We start from the raw sequence: 27,493 nt of genomic DNA on the forward strand, positions 1-27,493 counted from the left end.
TTTACATTCCTAGCCATTTTTTATAATTTTAGAAATGAAAAAAATTTATTTTAGTTCCTTATAAAAAAATGAAGTTTTAACTACTTCCCTAATTTAATTTGAAACTTACAAATTATATCAATCCTGGTCTATTTTATTTAAATGTTCACTGGCAAAAATATTTATTTGACCCAAAGAAATTGTAAACTTGGATATGGATAAATAAATATTTATTTGAGGGGTAAAACGGATTTCTTGGAGCAAAAAATTTTCACTAGTCCCAAAAAAATTCTTGCATTTTGAATTGAAAATAAAAATTTGTTTTGATCAAGAAAAAAATTTCTTGGCTTATATTTAGTTGTTAAATTTACTTATATGTCATAAAGTCGCCACTAAATCGATTGATTCGAGATAAAACAAATATTTATTTTTTTTTTTTAATAAATATAAATAAATTACCAGTAAATGAAGCAGTTGAAGTTTTCCTGCTATTAGGTCGGCTGCCAAAGAGGCTAAACAATCTTTGAAAAACTCCCAATCGATTAGGTCCTTCAGTTTCTCGTCTCCATTGAAGCTTGTAAATATCAGCCAAGCTTCTTCTAGGTCCACCTGGCTCCAAATCCGGCTGGCTGCTAAATGCTACGGTTCCGCGACGCATGCCTAAGTTTTACGAGCATTCATCCCATAGTTTTAGTCACACAATGCACTTTATCATAACCATTTTTACATATTTTAAATCATACACTGTAAAAAATTTTTCGAGTGAACGCGGATCAAATCCGGAGTCAATGCAGAGCGGATGACTTTTATAAATTAAATAAATATTTGGATTTTTTTTAAAACCATAAATTATAAAATAAAAAATATTTGAAAAAATTGCACCTATAGTTTTTTAAATTTTCTACATGTGCATGTTTTTATTTTTTACTTTTTTTGTCACTGACTTTTTGAAAAAAAAAATCCGAAAATTGTTAATTGTCTGTTAACTTCCGGGTCAAGATTTAATCTGCTTTCACTCTGAAAATTTTTTACAGTGTAAATATCTTAACATGGTCTTTATTTAAAATATTTATTTTTGTTTTTAAAATTCATTACCTACAACGAAAAATCTTTATTTTTATTTAAATCTTTACACTAAACCAAAATTTACGCTGATTAATACTCTACGGGATTAAATCTAGAGATTTCAGTGCATTTATTATGATTTTCAGTTTCTAAAAAATTTTTTAAAGCTCTGTCAACTAAGCAGGTTTACGGAGCATTAAATTATACAAAAAAAAGTCTGTTAATTAAAATTCATATTTTTAATATTTAAAAAGTTATTGGCGGGAATTAAAGTAGTTTATTATTTTATGTTTTAAAGTATTCGAATTACTATAATTCTTTACATATTGGGTTTATGAATATTTATCATCAGGCCTTTTTTATAGAGCGTTAAATTTCCTACAAAAAAGATCCCGTAATGAAAATTTAAAAATTCAATATTTTAGAAGTTACAAGCATTTCAAGTAACAGCCCTTTAATAAATATTTTACTATACAAAATTATTAAAACGCCATGACTTAAAAAATATTAAAGTTATGGATTTTTAATAATGATCTTTTTTGCAGCTCAAATTTCCTCAAAAAAGTCTCAAATGTTTTTTATCTTACACCAAAGCTACAAAAAATTTTTTTAAATTTGTAACCGTAATTGCTCAATTCAATTTTTAAATTTCGCGGTAATGGTTTATGTAAATTAAATTCTAGTATTTAAATAATTTTTTTTTTATATATTTAAAAATAAGTCCGGATAACAATTAAATTGAAAAAAAAAATAAAAAAAAAAAACATTTAAATAATTACCATGAGAAAAAAAACTTAAATGTCTATGTTTTATTTTTTTGCATAAATTTAAATAACTTTAAAAAGCACATGATTTATTTACATATGAAATTTAAAATGAAAGGATTAAAAATAAATATTTATTTACATTTTTAATATAATTTTTTTTAGGAAAAAAAATTTAAAAAATTGTAGATAATTAATTTTATTGCATTTAATGGTTATGAACACAAGTTTAAAAAAAAATTCTTATATATATTAACTGAAATATTTTAGTTTTTATTCATGAGCTTTGGCGATCCCGAGCGTAGCTAGATATTCCCAGATCCCTCTAGTCACTCGGGCATACTCAATTTTTTTTAAATTTTTTTACACACGGAATAAAACAGTTTTGCTGATGGGAAGTCCGGACCGTTGCTGAACTATAAAGATTATCAAGTGAGCACGAAAAGGTTGATGAAAAATAATATAAAAAAAAAAAAAACCCGAAAAAAAAAATGTTGAGTAATAAAAAGGATTAGAAAAAAAATAGTAGAATAAAATAAAATCAAACTGAGAGGAAGATGAAGGCACGGAAAACATAATTACCCGTTTTATATCTACACTACTGTTATATATATTTACGTGTATTTATATGTATAATAATAATATAATAAATAGTTGGAGTCACAATAGCTGAAAAAGCTTTCCAACAGGATACTTTTTGTTAAAAATCTAACTTTATTAATTGCGACAGTTGGAAAGAAGTTGCATCTATTAGAAAATTAATTATTTTTAGTTACAGTCGACCCGTCATAAGTCTCTTCCCCTCAATCGGCAGGTACTGAGTCCAAACAGCCCCCACTTAACCATTTTTTTGAGTTTCGTAGCAGACATCCTGTTATAAGCCTCCGTTAAAATTCTATAAATTATAAACTAACAATAGGAACAAAATATCTAAATTAATTATGAAAATTTACTATCGATCTTTCGCGGATAATAATTTTATAAATATTAAGTTAAATATTATTTATTGTTGATAATTGTAATGATTAATTACAATTAAAGCTTCTGTTACAATTTAAAAGTTTTATTGAGCATTATGTTGATCAATAACAATTATTATTATTATTACTGTAATTAATACCGTTGTCATTATTATTTTTTACATTACAATTATTATTTGTGTAAAAAGATAAGTATTTATTTTAGCGCTATAAGCACTAGATAAATCGGGACACTGACGTATGTAACAAAACGTAAATTTGACGTTTAAAATGATATAAAATAATCACAGGCTTATAACGAGTAATCGAGAACGAAACTAAACGTGCGGTAGTGGAGACTGAAATTTCAATAAAAATTTCCTCTGCGTCCCCTAGAACAGGCTTACGACGGGTAGTCGACTGTATTTCAAAAAATCCGATACGAACAATAAGTGAGCTCGAACTATTCGCACACCCCCTAAATGCTATTATCACTGCAAATTTATAAAAAAAAAATCAACCAATTTTTTACTAAATTTTAGTAAAAAATTATATATTAATTATATTAATGAATATAAAAATCAGAATCGAATTTTCGATTAAAAAAAAAACACAATATTGTACTTTGTATTGTATTGTACTGTATATATAAATTATATGTACACCTAAATAATTTAGTAACTATTAGATTAAACTCGACCTAATTAAATAACCAAATTCTAATTTAATTAATGAACTTAAAAAATGATACCAAGCAGTGATACAGAAATTAAAATAAAAGGTGTCAGATCGACAAGCAAATGCGTGCAAATAAAAAACTCAAATTTGTATCACCTTTCCGTAATACCTGAATGGAAGAAAAAAAACCGGAAGTAGGGTGAAGTGACTTGAATTAATTAATATATGATTTTAATTTAATTTAATAATCCGTTATATTTTAATTTTTTCATCAACGCCAGAGATTTAATTTGATTTTTTTCAGTAAATAATAAATCAAGTAATTAAATTCCTTTGACGTTGATGTCTTAATTAATTAACTAAATAATTAATTAATCAATCAATTAGAAGGTAAATAAATAAATAATGAATTAATCTTACCAGAAGAATCCGCGGATGGCCAACTGGCCCGCGGAATAACTGGCGGAAGCACACTTAACAATAACAAAGGTAATCCACCCCCGATACTCGGATTTCGTTGGGGTATAGATGTACTAGACGAGGCGTGAGAGGGATCTATCTGTTCTTGGCCTAATTGTTTTTCCAGTCTCGCTAACTCCAATTCCAATTGTGCCATTTCACGACGGTACACACGATTCTGCACTTCTACTCTGTACTGCAGCTCTCTTGTTTTTAAATAATCAAATATATAACAGATAATATTGATTACAATACCAATTATTATTATTATTATTATTAATTAATCAAGTGTACATTTTAATTAATAAAAAATTCACGATACGTCTATTCAAATTCTATAATTACTTTTATTTTATCTAATTAATAAAGTAATTAAAATTTTATGCTATTGATGTGATAATAATTAATTGCGCAAGTTTCAAAAACTTAATTTTTTTTTTGGCGCGAGAATGATTAATATTTAAATGCAATTTGGATAAAAATTATTTTAATGATTACTTAAATTAAATATGCACTTGTTTCGATAGTAGAAATTTTTTAAGACGAGTTTACGATTGAAAATTAAATTTTAATTACAAATAAATTCAAAAAATTACCTTCGATCATCAGTAACAAATCTTCTAGTATTACATTCAATTTTTAATCCTAAGCTCTGTACAACTGGATCAGTTCTTTCGCCACCCAAAATATTTGCTAATTGGGGTAGGAACAGTAGTACAAGTGTTGATGTCGTCGAGGCGAGAATTAGGGCAGTGATCGTAACAAACGCTAAAGTCGCACGGTCGGACATTAAATTTGCAAGGACTACGACTATTCCTGACGTTATAACCACCGAGTAAACACTCATACCGATGTATTGCGAGTCATTGAGCGCCGGTATTTTTACATGTCTTCAAAACAGATAAATTTTAAATATCAAATAATATGAAATAAATATAAGAGTATACATGTATATATGTATATATGTATATATATTTTTTACCGTGTTTCCCAAGCCATATAGACACCAACTACAAGTAAAAGGCCTTTGTAAGCGTACAAAGAGGCCAACCAGCCATTAGTGTGCTGTGATCGACATACTTCAACCTAAAAAAAAATATTAAAAGTAAAAATATAAATATGAAGTATATAATAAAGCCCAGGTTTCACCAATTATTCTTCTCTTTTATTTTATATCTTCTTATTTTCTTTGACTAAATTAATTAAATCGATTTAATTTACTTCTAAGTTTATCGGAATCAAAATAAATAATATTTTAAATTCAAAGAAAAAAAAATTTATCATTATTATTATTATTATTATTATTATTATTATTATTATTATTATTATTATTATTATTATTTGTTTGTTTGTTTAAATACTCAGGGGGTTATCCCCGGTAGTCCGACTCTACCGTAGGCTACACCTGAGCGACTTCCATTATTGTTGCAATGCTCCATCAACAAGATAGTTAGCAAGCGCAGTAGGCCAAGTTTCATTGCCTAAGTAGACAGAGGGATCCGAGGATAACAGCCTTCTGAATCCGCGATGCTAGAAACTCAACTTGCGACGAACAAGTTGGTATTATAGCCAATGCAGATACAAAATACTCTTTTCATCCCTCCAAGGACACTAATAATGAGTACGACTAGTTTGACACGGTAGCCTGGGTAAAGTTTGCCAATTTCGAACAGGAGATCCTGATATATTTCGTGTTTGTGCTCTTCTTTAACCGAGATGTTATACTCAGCAGGAGACGAGAACTTAATGATATAATAATAATAATAATAATAATAATAATAATAATAATAATAATAATAATAATAATAATAATAATAATAATAATAATATAGGTTGAATGAAAATTTACCTGTGGTTGATAGACAACCCCACGATCTTGAGGGCTTATCTCTAACGTGAGGTTACGAAGATATCGTTCCATCGGATCCAATGTCACCCACAGAGTTACCACAAGTCCATCGATCAGTAAAAGCACACATATTAAACTAATTAGTTGGGTGTCTTGCAGTAACTAAGGCATAAATTCAGTGGTTATTGTATGCGGTGATTGATTTAATTTGGATTGGTTATTAGATCATTATATGGAGATGAAATTATTGTTCTTATTACATTAATTTATTTTTGTAAATAGCGTAAAGGGAAATGCCAAGCCCCCGATTTAATAACGATTAGAAATGTGATGATAATTCAAATTTTTAAACCGAACGCGCCATAATTTACCTTTTATATTAATTTAAAACAATTGAATTATTCATAAAAAGGATGCATTTTCTAACCATTTGGGCATTTCCTATTTAGTGGAAAATATGAATTAGTCGTGAATTTGAAAATTATTTGTATAAATTTTAGTCATTCGTAAATTTTCGAATCACTTATGAAATTTAAATTATTCGCGAATTAAAAAAATTAAATTATACATAAGTTTTAAAATTAGTTGAACAATTAAAATTATAAAAAAAAAAGTTTTGTTTGGTCCGACAATTAACATTTAAAATTCATAATTTTTAATTTGAAAAAAAAATTTATTAATTGGAAATAATTAAATTGTAACGTTTAATTAATAATTAAAAAAATAAAATGTGTCTCCTAAAATAAAAACACAATAAAAGTTAAAAGCTGGCAATAAAATAAAGATATAAGATTTGAATTATAATAATTAATTACTCTTCGTTAAGCTAAAGTAAACAATGCAGTAATTTTAATTCTCCATCTCCATGAAACGATCAGATAATTAAATTTAACGCTCGTTAAACCTTGTTCTTAACAACTCCACTGCGACTTCGGGTAAATATCCGATGAACGCGATAAGTTTTCGTAAACATTGAGCCAAATGCTAGTGAGAAACCAGCAGATAATAAATAGACGCGGGCCTGTAAAAAAATAATTATTCAAATGAAAAAAATTCAATTAAATTTTTTGTGAAAATTGTTATTAATAAAAATAAAATAAAAGTTGACTTTTTTTTCTTACCGTACATATGGTTGGAAAATAGTCATTAGGTAGGGTGGCATGGTCTAGACCAAGAAGAATAACGGCTCCATAAACTAAAACACATCCTACTGCTGCCATATTATTGAGCCTCGGACTTGAAAGTTTAATGCTCCTGTTTTTTTTTTATTTTTTATATAAAAATGTTATTTGTTACTTATTTTGTTTATTTATTTTTAGCAAAAAAAAAAAAAAAACTAGTGAGGATTTAGTAGATTTAGAGCAGTCTAGTATTTTGTAGGGGATTTTTTAAAAGTGAGATAAAAAAATTTGAAATTGGATGTAAATCTCTTACTTGTGTCGGCGAAAATGAAGATTGAAGGCGAGAAATGACAGCGCTAAAGTCATTCCGACGCTTGCTAGACATGAAACTGTTAAAAATGCTGCGGTGTCTATTGTCATCATCCGAATGCGAAATACTCGACGCGCGACTGGCGGGTGCCCGCCTGGCCAACGCACTTTGGCACATCCCGGACAGTCTAGAGTTAAATTATCATCTTCTGGCGTGTATATGGCTATTCTTTTTATCGTGTGACCTTTAAAAATAAAAATGAAATATTAGAAATAAATTTTTTCTGTACACTGTAAAAAATCGGGACTAAATACAGATTTTATTTAAAACCGAATTCACTCCGTCACTCGGAGCTCCGGAGTTTAAAAAAAAATCTCTTCGCTTATGGAGTGAATAGGGATTTTTTTATGGGCGGAGTGATTTCGGAGTGACGCGGATTTTATTTAAATCTGCATTCACTCCGGTCTGGAGTTTTAATACTTAAATAAATTTATATTTAATAGAAACAGCTGTTAATTAAAAACATAATTACTTCAATAAATAATTCATTAAGATATTAATAATTAAACTTAAAATATTATGTTTTTAATTTATAAAATGTTTTAGTAACTCATTAAATTATAATTTCATATATATAATACATAGTGAAAATATTAAATTATTGAATAGCTATAGTGGCATAGTTTTTATGGGAATATTTTATATTTCGATACAATATGAAATGTTATCTCGTGGTATGGTTGATGTAAATCATACGACAATTTGTGACTCAGTGGAATTATATTTGTAAAAGTTTTATTATCAGCTGCTTATAATTTTTAAAAATCATTTCGCGTGAATATATGGAAAGGGAGCTCGTAATTATTTCCGTACTCAATATAAATGTCAAAATATCAAAGACTTAGACTCACTCGGTATTAGTAATTTTTTTTTGTAATTAACATTTTCCAAAACTCCCCTTCAGAGTGAAATTCACTCCGGTTATCAAATAAATAAAAAATCATCCACTTCACGTTCGCTCCACAAATTTTTTATAGTGTACCCTGCGGATGAATTTATTCAATCGTAATTTTAAAAGTCGAAAAAAAATTTTAGATAGTTTTATTTTATATTTGTAGAAAAAAAAATTTTAATGTTCGATACTCAGTATTCAAAATTTTATATTTTTGCATGTCGAGCAATTTCCGCTCAACACTGATGTCAAACTGAACGGTCTCGAATGTTGGTGAAATAATGCCGTAGGCTATAATTTAAACTTCATAACCATCTATATAGATCAATAGATATAGGTATATAGAAATATCTTGATATATATATGTTCCGGTAGCGTGTATGTATATTTTGTAGAGGGTACACTTTATACTTTGCGTAGAGTACGTCACATTTAGCACGAGTGCAATATGAGAGAGACACAAAAGTGACTTTAACTCGGGCTATTAAACTTTATGGATATGACGATGAAAAGCCGTAGTTCCGGTTCTGTATTAATGATGCTAAATCGATTATTGGCTAATCGATTTCACACACGTGACATTAACTTAATTTAAATTTTACTACCTGTCACGAAAATCATCTTCATTTATTTTGTAACTCTACTTTCAATATTTTATATTACAGAAAATATCAATTATATTTAAGAAATATTTGATATATTTTGACATGTCCAAATTGAAATATCCAGGGTGTACATTTTAAGATTAATGTTAGCAAAAATAGTAAAGTATAAAGACAGTGGATTTAAATGATTGATTTAAAGCTAATGACGAGGTGATGTGTTTGCGTGAGCTGAAATTAAACCTCGATCCTGATTTACTATGGCGACATTAACTTTTATTTATAAAGTATAATGATAGTAAGATTGAAATATGATAGGCCCTTTATAATTTAATTTATTAACTAAAGTTCAGGTGACTTCTTCCGGTAATACCAACGAATTATTAAACATATTTATCGTCTAGATTTCCTTCTAACTTCCACTAATAGAACATTATTCAAAACTAACCACTTCCAATAGTGTTGCAAGATCCATTAGTACTCCGACTAATGAACACTAATACACTATCCAATACTAATCACATCAAACTGTTGTAACATTCAATGGTTAGAGTACTAATGGTCCCTAATGATCACTAATAAAACACTTAGCAACACTAATAAATTTTCAATAGTGTTCATAAGTGTCCATTAGTTTCTTTCCGTAAGGAGACTACTAATGATTACTAATAAAACGCTATTGAACACTAATCACTTCCAATAGTGTTGCAAGATTCATTACCCTGAGTACTAATGAATACTAATAGAACATTATTTAAAACTAACCACTGCCAATAGTGTTGTAAGATCCATTAGTACTCCGACTAATGAACACTAACACAACACTATCCACTACTAATCACATCAAACTGTTGTAACATTCAATGGTTAGAGTACTAATGGTTACTAATGATCACTAATAAAACACTTATCAACACTAATGAATTTTCAATAGTGTTCATAAGTGTCCATTAATTTCTTTCCGTAAGAAGTCTACTAATGATTACTAATAAAATGCTATTGAAAACTAATCACTTCCAATAGTGTTGCAAAATTCATTACTCAGAGTACTAATGAATACTAATAGAACATTATTTAAAACTAACCACTGCCAATAGTGTTGTAAGATCCATTTGAACTCCGACTAATGAACACTAATACAACACTATCCACTACTAATCACATCAAACTGTTGTAACATTCAATGGTTAGAGTACTAATGGTCCCTAATGATCACTAATAAAACACTTATCAACACTAATGAATTTTCAATAGTGTTTATAAGTGTTCATTAGTTTTTTCGTAAAGGGGGTGATTTGGATTTCATTTAAATCCGAATTCATTCCGATTTAGAGTTTTAATATTAAAATAAATTCGCCTTACGAGTTAATTTCAGGAAATATTCGTTCATTCATATATAAATTAACAGATATAATTTGATATTTATCTTTAAATTTATAAATTTTGATTGATGATTATTTACAAACAAAAATTAAAAAAATAAAGTAGGATCCATAAAAAATAATTAAACTAAAATGAAATTCTATTTCAGTAGTTGGTATAACAAAATCCAAAGTTGATTAAATTTTTAAATGAACTCTGACAGTTATATCCCTTATATCCCGAAACGAAAAAAAGTTTTCGCCATTTAAAAATAGAAGAAACATTAAGGTTTTTGCTGAAAGTACTAACAGACATTGATGGATTAAAAGAGTAAAAATGAATCATATTCGAAGGATAAAAAAAATTTGTAACTATTTTACTACACAATAAAAAATAATTTATTTTCGTCAAACGGAGGCTAAAAAAGACACATATATTTAATGAGCCGTGACAACTCGAGCTACTTGTTAAGTTTTGCGGTTGGCATTGCCACTTAAATTATGTTCTGACATTGTTGCACGCGAGTTTCTTAAGATACTTGACCCATTGTTCATTGTTGTACAGTCGCAATGCAGTTTTAGTGTGTTGTTTTTCCACACACATGCATATAACATAAAACGCGCCGCCGTGTCAGAATAATCATAATTGTATACAATAAGCTAAAAAAACAGTCAACAAATTTTTTTTTCGTATACAAATGAACATTTATTTATTTCTTATTACTCTTTTGAGAAAAACAGCAAAAATAATAACGAAGATATAAAATGTAACGATGTCTTAATAGGATAAATAGTGAACAGAGTATAAAAAAAAATCTGTCTGAGATCACAAGAGGTTAAAAAAAAAATCTCAAACGTATTTTCGCTGATCCAATAAACTACTTTCATCTAGATTCACGATCAATTTATGTAATTGAGTAAGAAGAGAAAGAGGAATCATTTATCTTCACCTACGCACATATACTATCCTCAAATATATAGATGGATATATATGTATACATTACAGAGATTGTGAGGATTTAAGGATTTTTTCAATACATAGGAGGTTAATCTCATCACTCTTACGGTTTAGATTTTAATCTTTTGATCTACTCATCAAGTTCTTTATTTACTGTTGGTACTTAAAATTTAACACGTTATAAATTTTTTTAATTTTAATTAATTTAAGAGTTTAGACCAGTAAAGTGAAATTTTAGGGCTTATAAAATAATTATCTCTCTTTGAAAAATAAACTCTGGAAACCAGATGACCTTGCGAGCCAGCCCCGAAACTTTTGCTGTTTTCGAGCTCCTAGAGCTCTAGGAGCTCGAAAATATTGCCAATATATGTTCGAGCTCTTGAGCTCGACAATATCTTCGAATGCTCTTCTATAATCGAGCTCTTCGCTAAAAACGAAAAAAAAAAACACTTTTTTTTGTATTCTTCCGTCAAAGATATTTCTCGAAAGCTTTCATCATCTGATTGAGACATTTTTGGCGGCAAACGAAAGCTTGATCGAGTTCTAGAGCTGATTAGATTTTGGAATTGATCGATTCAACAGTTTTCGAAGTATCAAAAATTTTTTTATGTATTTTTTAAATATCTCGGAATCTATTTGACTAAATAATTTTAAATTTTCTGGAAATCTAAGTTCAGAAGAACTCTTTTGAATGCTGCAAGAACCATCTAGATCGGTTCATTCATTAAAAAGATATGAAAGGTTTATATCCGGATACATACACACACATACATCTCTCTGAAAGTGTCAGAATAGCATCTTAGGATCTTCAAACGTCAACATCTACTGAAAACTTGGTTTTTTAAAACCGAGGTGACAGCTATGTTCACAAAATTTTTGAAAGTCGTCGATTTTTTTAGCGGGAAATTAAAAAATAAATTAATTAATTAAAAAATAAATTATGTTTGGCAACATAAAAAATTTGAATAGAATTTGTAATGTACACAATGGCATGATTAATTTTTTTAATTCACTTCCTCTTACATTCAAGTTTATGAAAAAATTTAAATTGTCTGTTGAAAAAAAAAAGTTTCTATCCACATTTTATTCAAAGAATTCTTTTGCTACTTTTAAAAAATAAAATAATATACTTACTATGCATTTGATAAAATGCTGTAATGCCAACACGATCAGCGCCATCGAAAGAAACAGGACCCTAGTATAAATAAATAACAAAACAAAATTACCTCATAAGTATTCATGAAAAAAAATTTTTTTTTTCAATCAATAGTTATTAAACTAATAAATAATATTAACAAAAAAAAGGTTACGAATATGTGAGCTGAATTTAAATTAATGTATACTATAAAAAGAAATTGATTCAATATGATAAAAAATATATAAAATATATAATACGTATGTATATATTATACAAGAAATAACAAGTATAATAACGTTAGTAAAAAAAAAGGAAGAAAAAAACTCACCGAAACGCCGAGAAAATTTTGATTTTTCAATTCTGCCAGCAACTCATAAGCGATGTCTTTGCGTGCGTGTGTGTACTCAGCTATGCTTGTGTTACGTTCATTTAATATTAATTCCGTATTTGAGAGCGATACTGCTATCGACCAAACGGCGTCGTATGTTTGGGCAGCAAATCTTGACATAGTGACACCTCTTTTAGCTAGCTGTGATGTAAAGTCAGCACTCGTCTGTTAAAAACATCATAAGCATGCATATATATGAAAAAAAAAAAATATATTAAAGTATAAAATGACATGTAGAGTAAATGCAAGTGTTAGTGAGAAAATCATGTACGTGCTTAAACGATTTTGTGACGTTATTGGAACGAGAATAAGAAAAATACAAATTCTCCAGTTGTTCTTGGCATTTTATAGATAATATTATGTATATATATTCAAAAGAGATGAAAAATATCTTGGTACAATAGTGCTTTTGATATTTTTTAAAATTTATTTTGCTTACTATTATTTTTTCAAATATTTTCACATCACTTGCATGGAAACTTCGAGTTACAATGCCTAGCAGCCGGTTGAAACAAGACAATTTTAACCCGATGCAATTTAGTGAGTTGAAAATCAACAGTTTTTTGTCCGGAAATAGAAAATATCCAGTTTCCGTCCGTAATTGGTTGGTCTGTCAACCTAAAACTCGACTTTGATAAAATAAAATAATTTATAAACTAGATAATCTACAGACCATATAAATAAATGTGATTGAAACAGAGAAAAGTTTTAGGGATGACCTGCAGGGTCAAATATTTGCAATTTTTATTTTTTTTTTGAGTTATGAAGTTTTGAGTAAAGCAACGAAATTATTAAGTCATTAAACAAAAAAAATTCAGTTCAGTAAATCAAACTTGCGTTCAAAACCAGATGGTGTTTAAAGTTTGCGAAGAAAATCTTTATTCAAGGGACCTTGATTTTTTAAAAATTATACTACGGATGATTTATTTCTCAGCATTAATATGTGTTTTAGTGTAACTTAAAATTTTTTGTACATCAAAATTTTTTTTTGTCTCGAAAGTATGAAAATTTTTACTCAAAACATTTTAATGTTTTAATAAAATTCAAAATAGAAAATAAATATAATGCTTTAAAAATAAAATGTTTTCAATACTTCATGGAAATAAAAAAATAGTAGTGGCTATTCTCTGAGATAGTACTGAGTATTTTCTGTAAAAAAAATTTTAGACAGTACTGTATGCTATCTAGGCGGTATCCACTACCGTCCAGGATAGTGCTCAGTACTATCCAGACAGTAGCCATTTCTGTTTTATTTTTCTGTGCAAAAAAACCATTTTTTTTTCTTCAATAATATGACTCATTCTTTTTGTTTATCTTCAAAAAAATGTATTTTTAAAAATGAAAAAAATCAACTAATTATATCATTTGCACCCTAGTTTTTACTCAAAATTAATCAACACAATTTAAATATTTTTTTCTAATTCATAATTTTTATTTACCATGTGTTGCATTTTATTTGCATATATACATGCACAATAGCAATAATAATAATAACCAGGTCATAATGTGTAGGTGCTTTTTTTTCTTTTTACAGACTAACACACGTGTGTACAAAATATTGGAAATAAAACATCAAGGATAACATATCAGGGATAAAAAGTAATCGACAGATGGATATACTTAAATGTTGACAGTGAAATGTTTCGTATAAAACGAAAAATGTCAAGTTTAATTTTCTAAACTTGAGATATATTGTAGAAGGGTGCAAATAAGGTTTTGAAATTCAAATCGAATAGTTAAATTTTTTCGAAAATTTTCGCATTTCGGTTTTCGAATTTAAAATTATGAAGTCTCAACTTACATGTGATAAATCATGAAAACTTTTTTACAATAATTTACAATTTATTTGTGGAATTTCATTAGATACAACTAATTCATTAATTCAATTTTTTAGCATATATTTTTTATATAATCTCAATATATACTTTTCAAATTATTTTTTATCCTTTATTATCAACATTTTAAAATTCGGTAAAATTTTAAAAAAATTTTTGTAACTTTCTTTTTATAAAACCAGCATTGAAACTACTGGATGTAGAAACAATGAAACTTTTATTGTCTACAACCAGTCAAGACAAGCTTATTTCAGTCCAATGCTGCGAATGAATATTAGCAAACGCGTAAATTGTGAATGCCTTTAGTCAGCGGGCAGAAACAAACTTGTTTCGTTCCTTGGAAACAAACGAATAATGTTTCTGTCCGCTGACTGAAAGCTTTCGCAATTTAAACTCTGGTACTTGTCATTTATTTAATAGTAATTTTAGACCATTAACTTTACTTACGTAAATGACAGTTCTGACTGTGATTAAGTTTTATAAAAATTTGTGTGAATAATAAATAGCATTTATAGTTTTTGCTTGGTTATAAATTGCAAATGACAATTTACGCTTACGCTAATAGTTGATCATACCAGTGTTCTTAAATTAACTTGTTTCTGACACTGAAACTTTAAGTTCTAATGCAGGTAATCATGAAAAATATAGTGTGTAATTCAGGACAAAAAATAGTGACACGTGGCTCAATAGGGACGATAGTCACGGGAAAAAACTCAGGATGAATCACGATTTCAAACTGTGGGTAATGCAGCCCTTGCCTACGGCTCGGCCAAGTTCGACCTAGTCTTAAATCTTTTTGTTGCATCCCTTGTCACACGATATACTATTATTAGATACTTTCAACGGTAAAAAAAAACTTTCATATTTTCATTTTAAAATTTTTATTGTTTACTTTCATTTTTTTTTCTTTCGATAAAGAAATATTGTGGAAGTCATAAGAAAAAATAATTAAATTGAAAAATTTAATTTGAATGTGTCTCGAAATAAAAACTAAAGTGACATAATCAATCTGGCAAATGGAAAAAATTTAGCGGTTCATTTTTTACAGTAATGGACTAGTCACTAATGTATGGAGAAGCTTGGGTAGAAATAGAAATTCATTGCACGCTAGTATAACAATAGACATGTTACAAGCAACCCCAATATTACCCAATGCTATCCTTCTTTCTATCGATTTTTAAGTCATCGGACACTAATAGTCACGTTTGCTGCTAAAATTCAAATACCGGCTTATCGATTTTCTTTTGTGTTTTGTCATATTTTCCTCTTATATATGTTCCTTAGATTATTGTAACTATCATTGATAATAATTTGTATCATCCCGTAATTAATTTTAGCGTCAATTCTATCTTTAATGCCATTACTTTTAATAGTATACCAAACTTGTAAAATTTTATTAACATGAAGGCAAAATTTTCTAAGGCAATATTGTGAACTTAAAATTAAATTTTATCGTGCACTCAAGAGTATCAAAATATATTGGCTGTAAAGAAAGCTTAAGAAATAATTTATTGAATTTTTTATCGGAAAATATTGTTTCGAGTGCTTTTAACAAATTATAATAGATACACTTTTTCCTCAATTTTACCAGGAAATTATCATAATTTTAGAGAAAAGTATTGGAGTAGTCGAATTTGTTTTGTTGTTGACTATGATTTTTTAGCAAAAGCTAATTAACAATAAATATAAGAATTTTTTTTTTTTTAATTTATAAATTAGGTTATCATTGCTTATTTCTGTGTCAGTTTGATAAAACTTACAGTAAATAAAAATATTATTCACTACAGTAGAAAATCCGATTTAATTGTAAGCTGGATTTCAGGAAAATTTCAAAAGGAGTCGAGGAAATATTAAATTTTCACTCTAACGATTTCTGTCTCATTATTTATTCGATTATAGGGGTGTTCATAAACTCAGTCCTATAACAGTTTTTGTTCAAAGATTAGCTATGTAAAGCATAGTGTTGAATGCTAACAGCATTCATCTTGTCTTAAGCAAGTGACTTCATGAACGTTCTTAAGAGTATTTTGCAGCATGCTTAGAAACCATGTATGGTATGTGAATAGTGTTCTTTCTGCAAATTGCGAGAATTATTTCTGCATGGAAGAAAAAGTGATACTACGACAACATTATTAGTGATATTAAAATAGTATCATATATTTGGTACATGTTTGAAATCAGCGTGATACAAATTTTTGATCAGTTTCACGCATGCTCATATACATAATATGTATTAGGTGGTGTTATTGTATATATTCTAGTATCACTTTATCCGTGAGAAAACTTACGAAAATTCTGAGTACACAGTTTGCAGGAAATTTTGAGCAAGATGCTTTTCAAAGATTTGTTGCAGATATTCTTAAGACATTGTACTATTTTTCTAGAATTGCTCTGCGCTTGAATGCAATGTAATAGCAGACTCTGTAGTACATAATGCTGAAAACAACTCAAAGACCGTAGCAAAAATATGCTGGCGTCTTAAAAAATTCTGCAACAAGTTTGACCTCACGTGTTTTAGGCAAGTCATGGAACAGATTTGCAAAAGACATGTTATGGACAAAATCTTGTCTCAGACGTTACTAAGTCTACAAAATTCAGATCTGTGTAAGACTCCAAATATAGATTTATACAAGACTTCTCTAAAAATGCTACTAGGTATTAATAAAAAAAAAACCGAAATTTCGAAATTTAGTACATTTTTAAAAATTCTAAACAATTTATCATCCAAAAATTACGGTAAAAGTGGATATAAAATTTACATACTTTTATAAACTTATGTAAAACTAATTATTCTGCAATTGACTAATTATTAATGAAGGGAAACTTGACACATGCTTAGGATCGATTTTAATAATAAAAAGCCATCGGTCTCTCAACATCAAAGAGATTTAGATACAGATTTATGTAAAACATCCCTAAGAATGCTACCGGGGTAAATAATGGCTCACAATAAATAACTCTCTGAAATTTATACCTCAAAGTTAAATTCTAACCCCATGATAGATTTTTTGAGTATTTACAGATATCAAAAAAATTTTATACTTTTACTATGGCGGTAAAAATAAAAAATCGTGTAAAGCAACAATGAAACGTTTTACCATCGAACTATTATGAAATTCATTTAAAATAGTTTTAATAGCTAAATAAATGTAATTGCTATATTCTGGCAGGCACACTGGCTGGATGTGTAGTGCCCATTAAGTACTTGAAAAAACATTTTTCTGTTTGTACTAAATAGAAAATATTTTCACAACATTTTTTATAGTAAAAAACAATATGAACTTTTTTTCATGAAAAAAAAAAAAAAAAAAAAAAAAAAAACAAAAGCTATAGTGAAGAATGAATTTTGAAGTGTGATTAAAAATTGAGATGGGTTTTATGTAATTGTATAAGATACTATAATGACAAGTATTCATGAGTGTATTGTTTGTAAGAAAGTGTAAGTATATGAATATGAATATATGAATAAAAAGCACATACCAGACCGGAAGAGCTCAGTTCTTGAGTTAAAACTGTGCCATAGCTATTAACAATAATGAGACCATTGAGAGTCTGCGTAAGTTGCGAGGGTGAACAATCACCTGACCCTGGCGAATGCCACCAATCTACAGTCATTCCAGATAAGTCGATTGTTTCCCCTGGTAGGATCCATGCATAGTCACCAGCGTGCATTCCTAATTTGTATGCCTGGAAATAAATTTTAAAAATTTACTTTATTTGAAAAAATAAAATTTATTGAGAAAGTTAAAATTTTTTCGAGCAATTAAGAGTAAATGTGAAGAATAATTGTACGAATAGTATGCAATTGTAAAAAATACTTTAATCTTTTTTATTTTGTATGCATGAATGTATATGTATATATTTCATCTTTCATTAAATTAACGAGATACGGTTGTTACAAAGACGAAGCTCAGCGCTGCGTTAATTAGTGGAATCAACGTTTTTTTAACCTTTTCTCTCACTTTACTCGATATTGTAGGGTACTCTGTATTTTTTAAATTTTATTTTCACACCTACGTTATATTTTTTATTTTATTTTATTTTTTTCTTTGTATTCTTTTTCATCGCGTTGCTACGTCGTTACTCCTGTACACGCTGATATTTATGAAAGTCGCTCGACTTACTGGTATATTAAAATGTCATTAATAAAGGAAGAAAAAATATATAAAAATGATAATAAGAAATTTTTTTTTTAATAAAAAAATTTTATGTTACAAGTTTACTCAATAGACTCATAATTAAAGTTCTAAACTGTATTTTGTTTTAATAATACATTTCTTTACTGCCGATTTTTTTTAGAACTGCTGAAGATAAATTGATGAAGTAGGAAAATATTAAAATGAAAATTTAATTTCCTGTAATTTTGGTTTCAATATAAAATACAATAGTATCGATAGTTTGAAAAATAGAGACATTCAAAGTAAAAAAAATTAGGATCTCATTAAAGATAATTATTTAATCCATACGGAAAAAGTATAGGGGAAGATTTACAGTGCGGGCATTCAATTATGAACCTTAATGTAAAACATGGAAGTATTACATCTCACAGTGAGATATACTGTAAGTTTTAAAGCATATCGAATGATACTTTGATAATTTTCGTCAAATATTACAGTGTGAGAATGTAAACTTAATACATTTTCAAACTGTTATATTTCATACTTAAAATGTAAAACTTACTGCGCGGCGCCAAACTGTAACTTCCCAAGTAGAAATAATCTATATTATTAAGAGAATAAGGAAAATTTTGTTCCCGGCATATCTGTGTGATAGAATTAGTTAATGTTATTAATTTTGGTATCGTTAGAAAGTTTTTGACTTGAATTTGTGTCTTTTCGTAGTTTCAACACTATTTTATTATCAATCATTGAGATAAATCGATTTATCTGTATCATTCAAATTACATTTAAATTACGCGAGAAAAAATACGATCGTAATTATTTTCTTTAAATAAATGAATATTATAATTATTCTGTCACTAAATATGACTGAATGTCACTGAATATATACTATATTATTTATATCGCGTTACTTATTCCAAAATGACAAAGTTTTATATTTCCATTTGGTTTTAGGAAACTTCTCAAAGCCAAAAAAGTGTCCATAGAAAAAAAATGGATTCATTGACACAAAAAATCTTTACTCGCCTAAAGAAAATTTTTACTTACCCCAAGAAATTTTTCGCATTGTGAATTAAAAACCAAAAAGTTATTTAGAACTAGAAAAAATTTTTTGGTGCAAGGAATCATTTCTTAAGCAAAATAATCTTTTCTCGCCCCAAGAAAATTTTTGTATTGAATTTATGATGCATAAAATTTCTTGGTGCAAATAAAATTTTTTGAGGCAAGAAATTGTTTTTTTCTGAGTATTTTATAAAATCAGTAGTGATATTTGGACAGTCACGTAGTGACTGCAGGTTGCTCGTCTAGACTTTATTTGATTTCAAACCAGTAAGTGACCAGCGATCCCTGCTAAAAACTAGAAATCCCACCACCTAAAACTGAGGCGTTATCTATTGCATATAAATTTTTGGAGTAATTTGGAAAAAGATACATTAATTTAAACTCATTTTTAATTTCGCTAGGTATTTTTTAAAAAATCGTTTTATTTTTCCGAAGAACTCATAATTGTAATAACCTCAAAACCTAAAATTTAAAAATGACACTTTTTTCAAAGCCGCCATGTTTGTCTTGGGTCTGTAGTAAAACTGGCCAGTTACTAGACAAAAACTCGATTTTATTTCTACTAGGGTTACAATTTCGTTTATGAAGCGCTGCGTTACTATTTGAAAATGTAATAAATGCTTGTTCGAACAGCAATTATTCCTGTTTTCTTTTTTCCGTGATGCCGCATATACGAAGCATATATTCAATTTTGCCCATATATGTCCCGGATATATACTTTTTTCATACGGAAATTGTTAAAATGGTTGTTACTTTTGAACGATTAATTTTTGGCCATTTTTTTGAAGAACTAAATTTTTTTATTTTCGTAGTTCAATTCAGGACGTGATTATTGTTGAGGTCGAAAATGCTTTTATAATAATGGTTTCGAGCTAAAGAAGCTCGAGTACAACGATAAGATTTGAGACTGGCCCACAGGGTCAATAATTTTTCAGATTTTCTTGTTTTTTTTTTTTTTTTTAATTAGTTTTTTTCCAATTTAATTGAAAATTTTAAAGCTGGAACTACAAATTTCAATTCATTCATACAACTTGATTAAACTATTTCATTTATTTCGTAAAACGTAATTTAAATTTGAAACAGTGATTTACTTAGGACTATACCAATCATCTAAATTCAATTTACATTGGACAACTGTATCTCCAATCGATAAATTTTCGTCTTTGTAACCCGACAAAAGACAAATTTAAAAAGTAAAATATATTATCTTTCTCTTCTTTCGGCCATGACGTTTTTCTTTTTATTCAAATAAAAAAATACTCTTATCCAATTTAATTTATTTTCATTAAAAACCCATCGAATTTTATTAAAAATTTATTTATGACATTATTGCCACTCAAACACCGCAGCCTCACACTCTAGGATGTACAAAGAAAGAATAGGTGAAAGAGAAAAATGAGAAATGATATTGTCAAGTTGTATCTCACTTACAAGTGGGATAGATATTGCACGAAAATAAGCTTTCGCTCTCATCTCTGCTTTCGTATCTAAAATGAAGGATGCGAAGGTCGCGTCATGAAAATGTTGTCGAGAAATGTTCGACCGAAATCCTCTAGGCGATATGTACGAAATATATCATACAAGCCCAGTGCAGTACAGGAGATAGATGTAAATGTATCGACGTGTTGGTTTTACAGTTTACTTATTTTTTTTTTTACATTGCCATTTTGTATGCAAATACTGAAGATTAAAGACAAAACTTATCAAGTTGTTTAGATTATTGACGTTCGCAATAAATTTTTTTTTAGGACTTTTTTTTTTGGTCAACTGTTGAATATAAAAATTCGTTCTCGAGTACTATACACCAGAAATCTATTTTCAGTGTAATGAAAATATATAAAAAAAATCACTCAGTCAAATTGGTGAAATAAAAAAAAGTCTTTCAATCATCCCTTTTCATTTGGTAACAGTCAGAATAAAAAAAAAAAAAAAAAAAAAAAAAAAAAAAAAACAAAAAAGGTACGAAACTAACTTAAACCGATTTTTTTTTTTATTTGATCAGAGCCCTTTCAATTTTTATAAAATCTTAATCCACGTAATAAAAATAATGATGACAAAAATAAAAAAATATTAATACTATAGCATGAGATAAAAATTTTCCGACCTGTAAATCCTATAAATCCACTTTGTTCATGATTATACTCTATTGATCATACTGTGAAATATGACTCTCATAAAAGTCTGTTACATATACATATACATATGTATATATTATATATATAAAGATTGAAAAAAAAAGTATTGTAAAAAAAATAATACTAACTTCACAAAATAGTAGAGGTGCGAGTTTTGGTGAAAAACTTCCAATAATTATTCTCGTGTCCAAGTCCTGAATGAAAAAAAAAATAATTACCAATTATTTTTAATTAATATGAAAAATGAAATTTTAATTAGTATTCAACAAATTAGCGTGTAACCCAAGCTTTAATTCCTAATTAAAGGAGAATTTAAAAAAAATTAATGAATTGGTGCATGACAATATTTTTTTTTTTTTAAATACGCAAGTAAAGTGGGTATTTTACACTCTAAGAAAAACCAGTTTAAGTTCACGCAATAGTTTTAAGATCGGTGTTAAAATAGCAACGGTAGTGGTGTTAAATTTTTTCCAGTGTTAAATGAACCATGGTATTAAAAAAATTTTTAATTTTTAAGTATCATAATTCGAATTCTATTTCAAATATAAAAAATATACAGTCGGACCTCGTTATAAGACTATTCCTCTTAATTTGTAAAACTCGCTTCGAACCCATCTTCCACCAACAACTCAATGAAAATTTTGCGCTGAAACCTCGCTGTAAGACTAACGAACAGTATAACTAAAATCGAATAATCGGAATAAAATGTATACACATATAAATAGTAGATTAAGTAATTTATTTTCATAAATAATTTCGTGGTTGCACATAATTAATTAAGTGAAGAAAACGACGAAGTTCTGTTTATTTATAATTATACATAAAATAGATTCACTGTATAATAGAGCAGAGTTGAACCGAATACATAAATAAAACCTAAAACGGCGATAATCTTATAACGAGGCTTCGACGCAAATACTCTTAAGCGCATTAGTGGGGGTTCCTAAATTCCAAATTCTAAGTCTTATAACGAGGTCCGACTATAATATAGCTGAAATAATTTGTTAAAGTCAGTACAGCCATAAGTTTTAGAACATTTTTATTATTAACAACGCTTGGGTCTGATTAAGTTGATTATTATACAGAATTTTTTTTTATCCTTTATTCTACTTTTATGAAAAATTTTTCTCACAAGTATACAATTCTATAACTTATTCGTTGTAAGACAAGTAGATTAACAGGAATAATCTATTTTATTAATTTACTTGAGTTAAAATTTAAGTTATATAACTTACCTTCAGTAATTTTAATTGTTCTTTATAATCATTTTCGCCAAAAGTTATCGTTGCTGTACATGTTATATTAGCCTGTTCTAATTCAGTTACAAGATCGTTAACTGCCTGTAACAAATTAATATTAATTTATGTAACAAAAAAAAAAAAAAAAGAAATTATTCAGCAATTTTATAATTTATCATTTACAATATTTTAATCTGATTTATGAAATAGATTTTTAATAATATTCGAGAGAGGGTGAAATAAGATACTGTTTAAAAAAAATTCGATGTCACCTGATATGAACCAACTTGCCCTATTTTGTAAATACACTTTAAAAAAAATTTCTTTTTTAAATTAAAAAAGTTTATAGTTTAATTTTATTAAAAAATTAAAATTTAATTATTTTTACTGACCTAGTTGTTTGATTTTAAGAATATTAATTTCAATATATAAATATATACATGTCATGTATGTAAAAATGATGTTTAATAAAACTATATTAATAATAAAATAAAAAAGAAAAGCGTTTTGTAAGGATGAGTATAATAACAAATAAAGTGTCTCGAAAGTGGGACCTGACCTCAGCAACAAGTACCACTTCTTGGTTGACTGAACAATATCCGGGCTCCACTAACACAGAGTAAGCTGTCAAGGAAGACAAGTACTTTGATCATCAAGTTTTCTAACTCGTATTATATTCAACTTGGCAACTGTCGTCTAAGACACATTCAAACATTTATCTACACGTATATATGATACCTATTATCCCTCTACCTATATATGTGTACATTGCATCAAAGTATTACAAACTAATTTTACTTTACCAGCGAATACATGTCTCCATTTTGTGATAAAGCTGTTACAGTATCCCATCCAAAGTATTTGATGAGAGCAATCCGCGCTGGGTTGTGACTAGAGTCTGGTGCGACAGTTCGCAAAAATAGAGGAAATTCAAATTGATCTGAAAGTGCGGGTCCTATTGAACCATAAGACACTTGGACGATATTCCAGTATGGTACTATTTTAGCCAGAGTTTCTGTTACTTCAGAGCACGCTGTTCCTAACAGAAATGGCATCAATGTTGACTTTTTTTCTGTGTACAGTGCGTAGAAAAAACGATCAACTGCTACACCAGGATCACACTGTAAATTAAAATTTATATTTATCAATTTTAGCTCGTATAAGTCCGCGGTTTTAATCTATTGATCAGTGTTTTAAAATTATTTTTCGAATTTCCCGCTAAGAAAATTTAAAATTTTCAAAAAGAATAAGAAAGTTATTGGTTTCGGTCCGATTTTAGAATGTTGAGTTTTCATCAGATATCGAAGTTTTTAAGTCTTAGGGAGTTATTCTAACCTTTTTCAGATCGAAGTCCGGCTGCGCGCGCGCGTGTGTAAACTTTTTTGTCCTACGATATCTTTAAAACGGATCAACCGATTTAAAGGTACTTTGCGGCAATCGAACAAATCATCAAGACTTAGAACTGATTAGATTTCAAATTCGATCAGTAGAGTAGTTTATAAGTTACACTCGAAAATTAAATAATAGAAGTTACTATCTAGTTATGGTAAAAATTTCTACCATCAATCAGATAGTAGTATAATAATATTTATTTATAATTGACCATATTTATGATAATTGTCACAATCCTGTATGTTAACTAAAGTTAATTATTATTATTACTCTAAATATTTCTATTTGTTACGAAATTTATTGCAGAAGTTATCATCCGATAATTATTAATTATATTAAAAAAAATTATCACACTAACTATTTTTGCATTGAAAAACGTTCCAATTATTCTAGATAATTGGAATTAAAAATTTAGCATAATAAACACAATTACATAATTTTCTGAGTGCATACGAAAAATAAAAATAAAAAAAAACTGTTTTTAAAGTTGTTATACATAATTCGTAAATCGACCAATTTGTTCCTAAGTTTGATTCGATTTTATCCGGACAAAATTCACTTTTTTTTAGCGAAATGTATATATTTTTGGTCTAGCCGTTTTTGAGCTCGAAGATTTCCAAAGTTAACCAATAATGACGTTTTAAATACTCCGAGCTCAAAAACCGCGAAATGATTTTGGGCCAGCCTTGGCAATACATAAATATTTACTACTTAAATTTCAAGTTTAGAATTTGTCGTCCGATCTATTTCATATCATAGTAATAAATTTGTGTTTTATTTTGAATTCATTATTACTAAAACAAAATTATTTATCAGAATAAAAAATTACGCATTATTAGTTGACACTTGTGTAAATAAAAAAAATTTAATTTAACTTTAAAAGTCCGTTATCTCAGGAAAATATGAATTAAATTAAAATAAGAAAAAAAAACTTAAATTAAAAAAGATGGTGTTGTAATGAAAGGGAGCATAATGAAGGGATTTCTCGGTATAATCTAGAGCGTGCTGGATAACGATAACGTTTAGCTTATAGACTATAAGTCCACCACGTAAATACATACATCTACACGCCTGTATCTCTATAGAATATGGCTACTACGATATATATATATATATATTTTATGTATCAAGACAGCACAGAGAAGTTATAAAAGCAAGGGTGAGAGACCGAAAAGTAAAGAGAGTATAGAGGGTTTCCTTGTAAATATATCCTCTATCCTCTACTCTGTATCTATATCTAATACTGCCAACAGTTATCCAGTATGTACATGTATATATTATACTATGTACATATTATGCTATGTAGAATATGTATCCAAACGTATGTGTAGGGTGTACACAAATATTTAACAAATACTAGTTTATATTCCCGAGCTTTTTGTTTTCTGTTTCGGAACCTCCGGTGTGGATATTCGAAAATTTCATGTGGAAAAAAGTAAAAAGGAAAGAAATTGAACTTTTCCTTTTCTTTTTTTCAAGGATTACATTTTCCGATGCAAGTTTTTTCAGATCAAAGAATAAATTTTATTTTTATGAAAAAATTTCATTGTAGTGACGGAAACTCTGAGATATTTTTATGAAAGGAAAATATGAATCTTATTTGAATTTGACATAGTGAAGGTAAAAAGATAAAATATGTAATGTGGTTGAGATGAAATAGAAATCTTATCACACGGAGAAAAAATTATGGTAACTGTTCCTAGTACGTTTATGAAATATCATCCTATACCGTTATGGTAATGATTACTTGGGATTATGGGATATAGACCCATACTTTCTGGGAAAAGTTTCCATAAGTATGGGAACAAATCCTATCATTATGGTAACATTTCCCATATCGCATGTGAAAGAATCATGGTAATGATTACCATACTCATAGGAATAGTTCCCACAAGCAAATAGTAACTAATTCTATAACCACATTGTAATGGTTTCTAAGTGTATATGGGAATAAGCCCGATATATTATGGTAACTATTACTATAATATTATTGTAAACATAACCATCATATTACGGTAATAGTTACCATAAGATTATGGTAATCATTCACATAATGTTATGGTAATCGTTACCATAATATTATGGTAATCGTTACCATTATATTATCATAGTTACATGGTAACGATTACCATGATTCCATAGGAACTATTCCGATACCATATGGGAATTATACCCATAATTATAGGAATGATTACCATAATATATATGGGTGCCGTTCCTATAATCAACATTTGAGAAAAACCGGTTACCATGCAGTATGGGAACCATTCCCATAATATATTGTATCTGTTACCATAATTTTCTCTCCTGTAAGGTTTAAATATATTTTTTGAGATGATTATTAATCGAGTACACTGGGAGTCATTAGCCCCAGAATTTTTTTTGTCCTAAAATATTTCTCAATTTAGGTTTGATTTTATTCGCCGTTAAAAATTAGTTAATTCGAAATAATGATAGTCGTATTCGAAAGAGCATTGTTTTGCCTACAAAAAACTTCATGACTTGCATTCCGATAAAATGCATAGTTTTTGAGATATAACTATTCAAAAGTGAAGTGGGGTTAGGTTGATCCCATGTGTCCTCCGAAGGTCTGTTCGGAGGTGTGTACTCTAAGGGCTAAATGAAATAAAAATCTATGACTTCGGGGTGGCTATTTTGCCCTATTCTAATAAATATAGTAAGAGCGTTACCAAAAAAATTCATGTGAAAATCTCGCTTAGATTCTTATGTGGATTTCCACGTGGCGTTTTCGAATGGATTCCCATATAATTACGGTTTCTATAATGTCTTTTTAGTTGAACGCAACTTTATCATTAATGAAACGCTATTAAGGACTGAAAAAGTTGTATAAAACTGTAATAATTGCTACGTCTCAAAAATAAAGTAATTTTTACGGTTTCGAAATAGAGGGACTTTGCTAATATTTGAAACTGTAATTTTTCCTATTCTTTGTTCCGTGTAAGGGTTCAATAACTTCTAAACATTTGAAATATTCGTGGTCGGTTCTATTTGTAGAAAATAACCGAAATTATATAATATTGAACAAAAAGATAATAAAAATAATTTATTATTTTTATTAAACTTTGAATTGTTTGTTTGAAAGTTTTTATTTTCAATTTTTGTATTT

The 27,493-nt window shown here is 28.2% G+C and overlaps 2 protein-coding genes across 2 annotated transcripts in view; one reads left to right on the forward strand and one right to left on the reverse strand.

Annotated features, from left to right (window-relative positions):
* LOC103573641 (uncharacterized) overlaps positions 1-14,282 on the forward strand; it is a 33,483-nt gene extending 19,201 nt beyond the window's left edge. Inside the window, exon 6 of the mRNA XM_053741786.1 lies at positions 14,118-14,282. The gene's annotated coding sequence lies outside the window, so the exon portion shown is untranslated. The remainder of the gene's footprint in view (positions 1-14,117) is intronic.
* The window catches only part of LOC103573642 (gamma-aminobutyric acid type B receptor subunit 2), a 51,085-nt gene that overhangs the window by 2,446 nt on the left and 21,146 nt on the right, over positions 1-27,493 (reverse strand). The window contains exons 2-15 of the mRNA XM_053741722.1: positions 23,778-24,095; positions 22,972-23,076; positions 21,865-21,930; positions 17,899-18,105; positions 12,524-12,748; positions 12,192-12,252; positions 7,188-7,428; positions 6,875-7,007; positions 6,658-6,774; positions 5,754-5,915; positions 4,887-4,990; positions 4,501-4,794; positions 3,866-4,110; positions 439-639 (exon numbers count right to left, since the gene is read on the reverse strand). Coding sequence (XP_053597697.1) covers positions 439-639; positions 3,866-4,110; positions 4,501-4,794; positions 4,887-4,990; positions 5,754-5,915; positions 6,658-6,774; positions 6,875-7,007; positions 7,188-7,428; positions 12,192-12,252; positions 12,524-12,748; positions 17,899-18,105; positions 21,865-21,930; positions 22,972-23,076; positions 23,778-24,095 — 2,479 coding nt within the window. The remainder of the gene's footprint in view (positions 1-438; positions 640-3,865; positions 4,111-4,500; positions 4,795-4,886; positions 4,991-5,753; positions 5,916-6,657; positions 6,775-6,874; positions 7,008-7,187; positions 7,429-12,191; positions 12,253-12,523; positions 12,749-17,898; positions 18,106-21,864; positions 21,931-22,971; positions 23,077-23,777; positions 24,096-27,493) is intronic.

The sequence above is a fragment of the Microplitis demolitor genome, chromosome 9 (assembly GCF_026212275.2).
Source record: "Microplitis demolitor isolate Queensland-Clemson2020A chromosome 9, iyMicDemo2.1a, whole genome shotgun sequence".
In the NCBI taxonomy this organism is placed as follows: Eukaryota; Metazoa; Arthropoda; class Insecta; order Hymenoptera; family Braconidae; genus Microplitis; species Microplitis demolitor.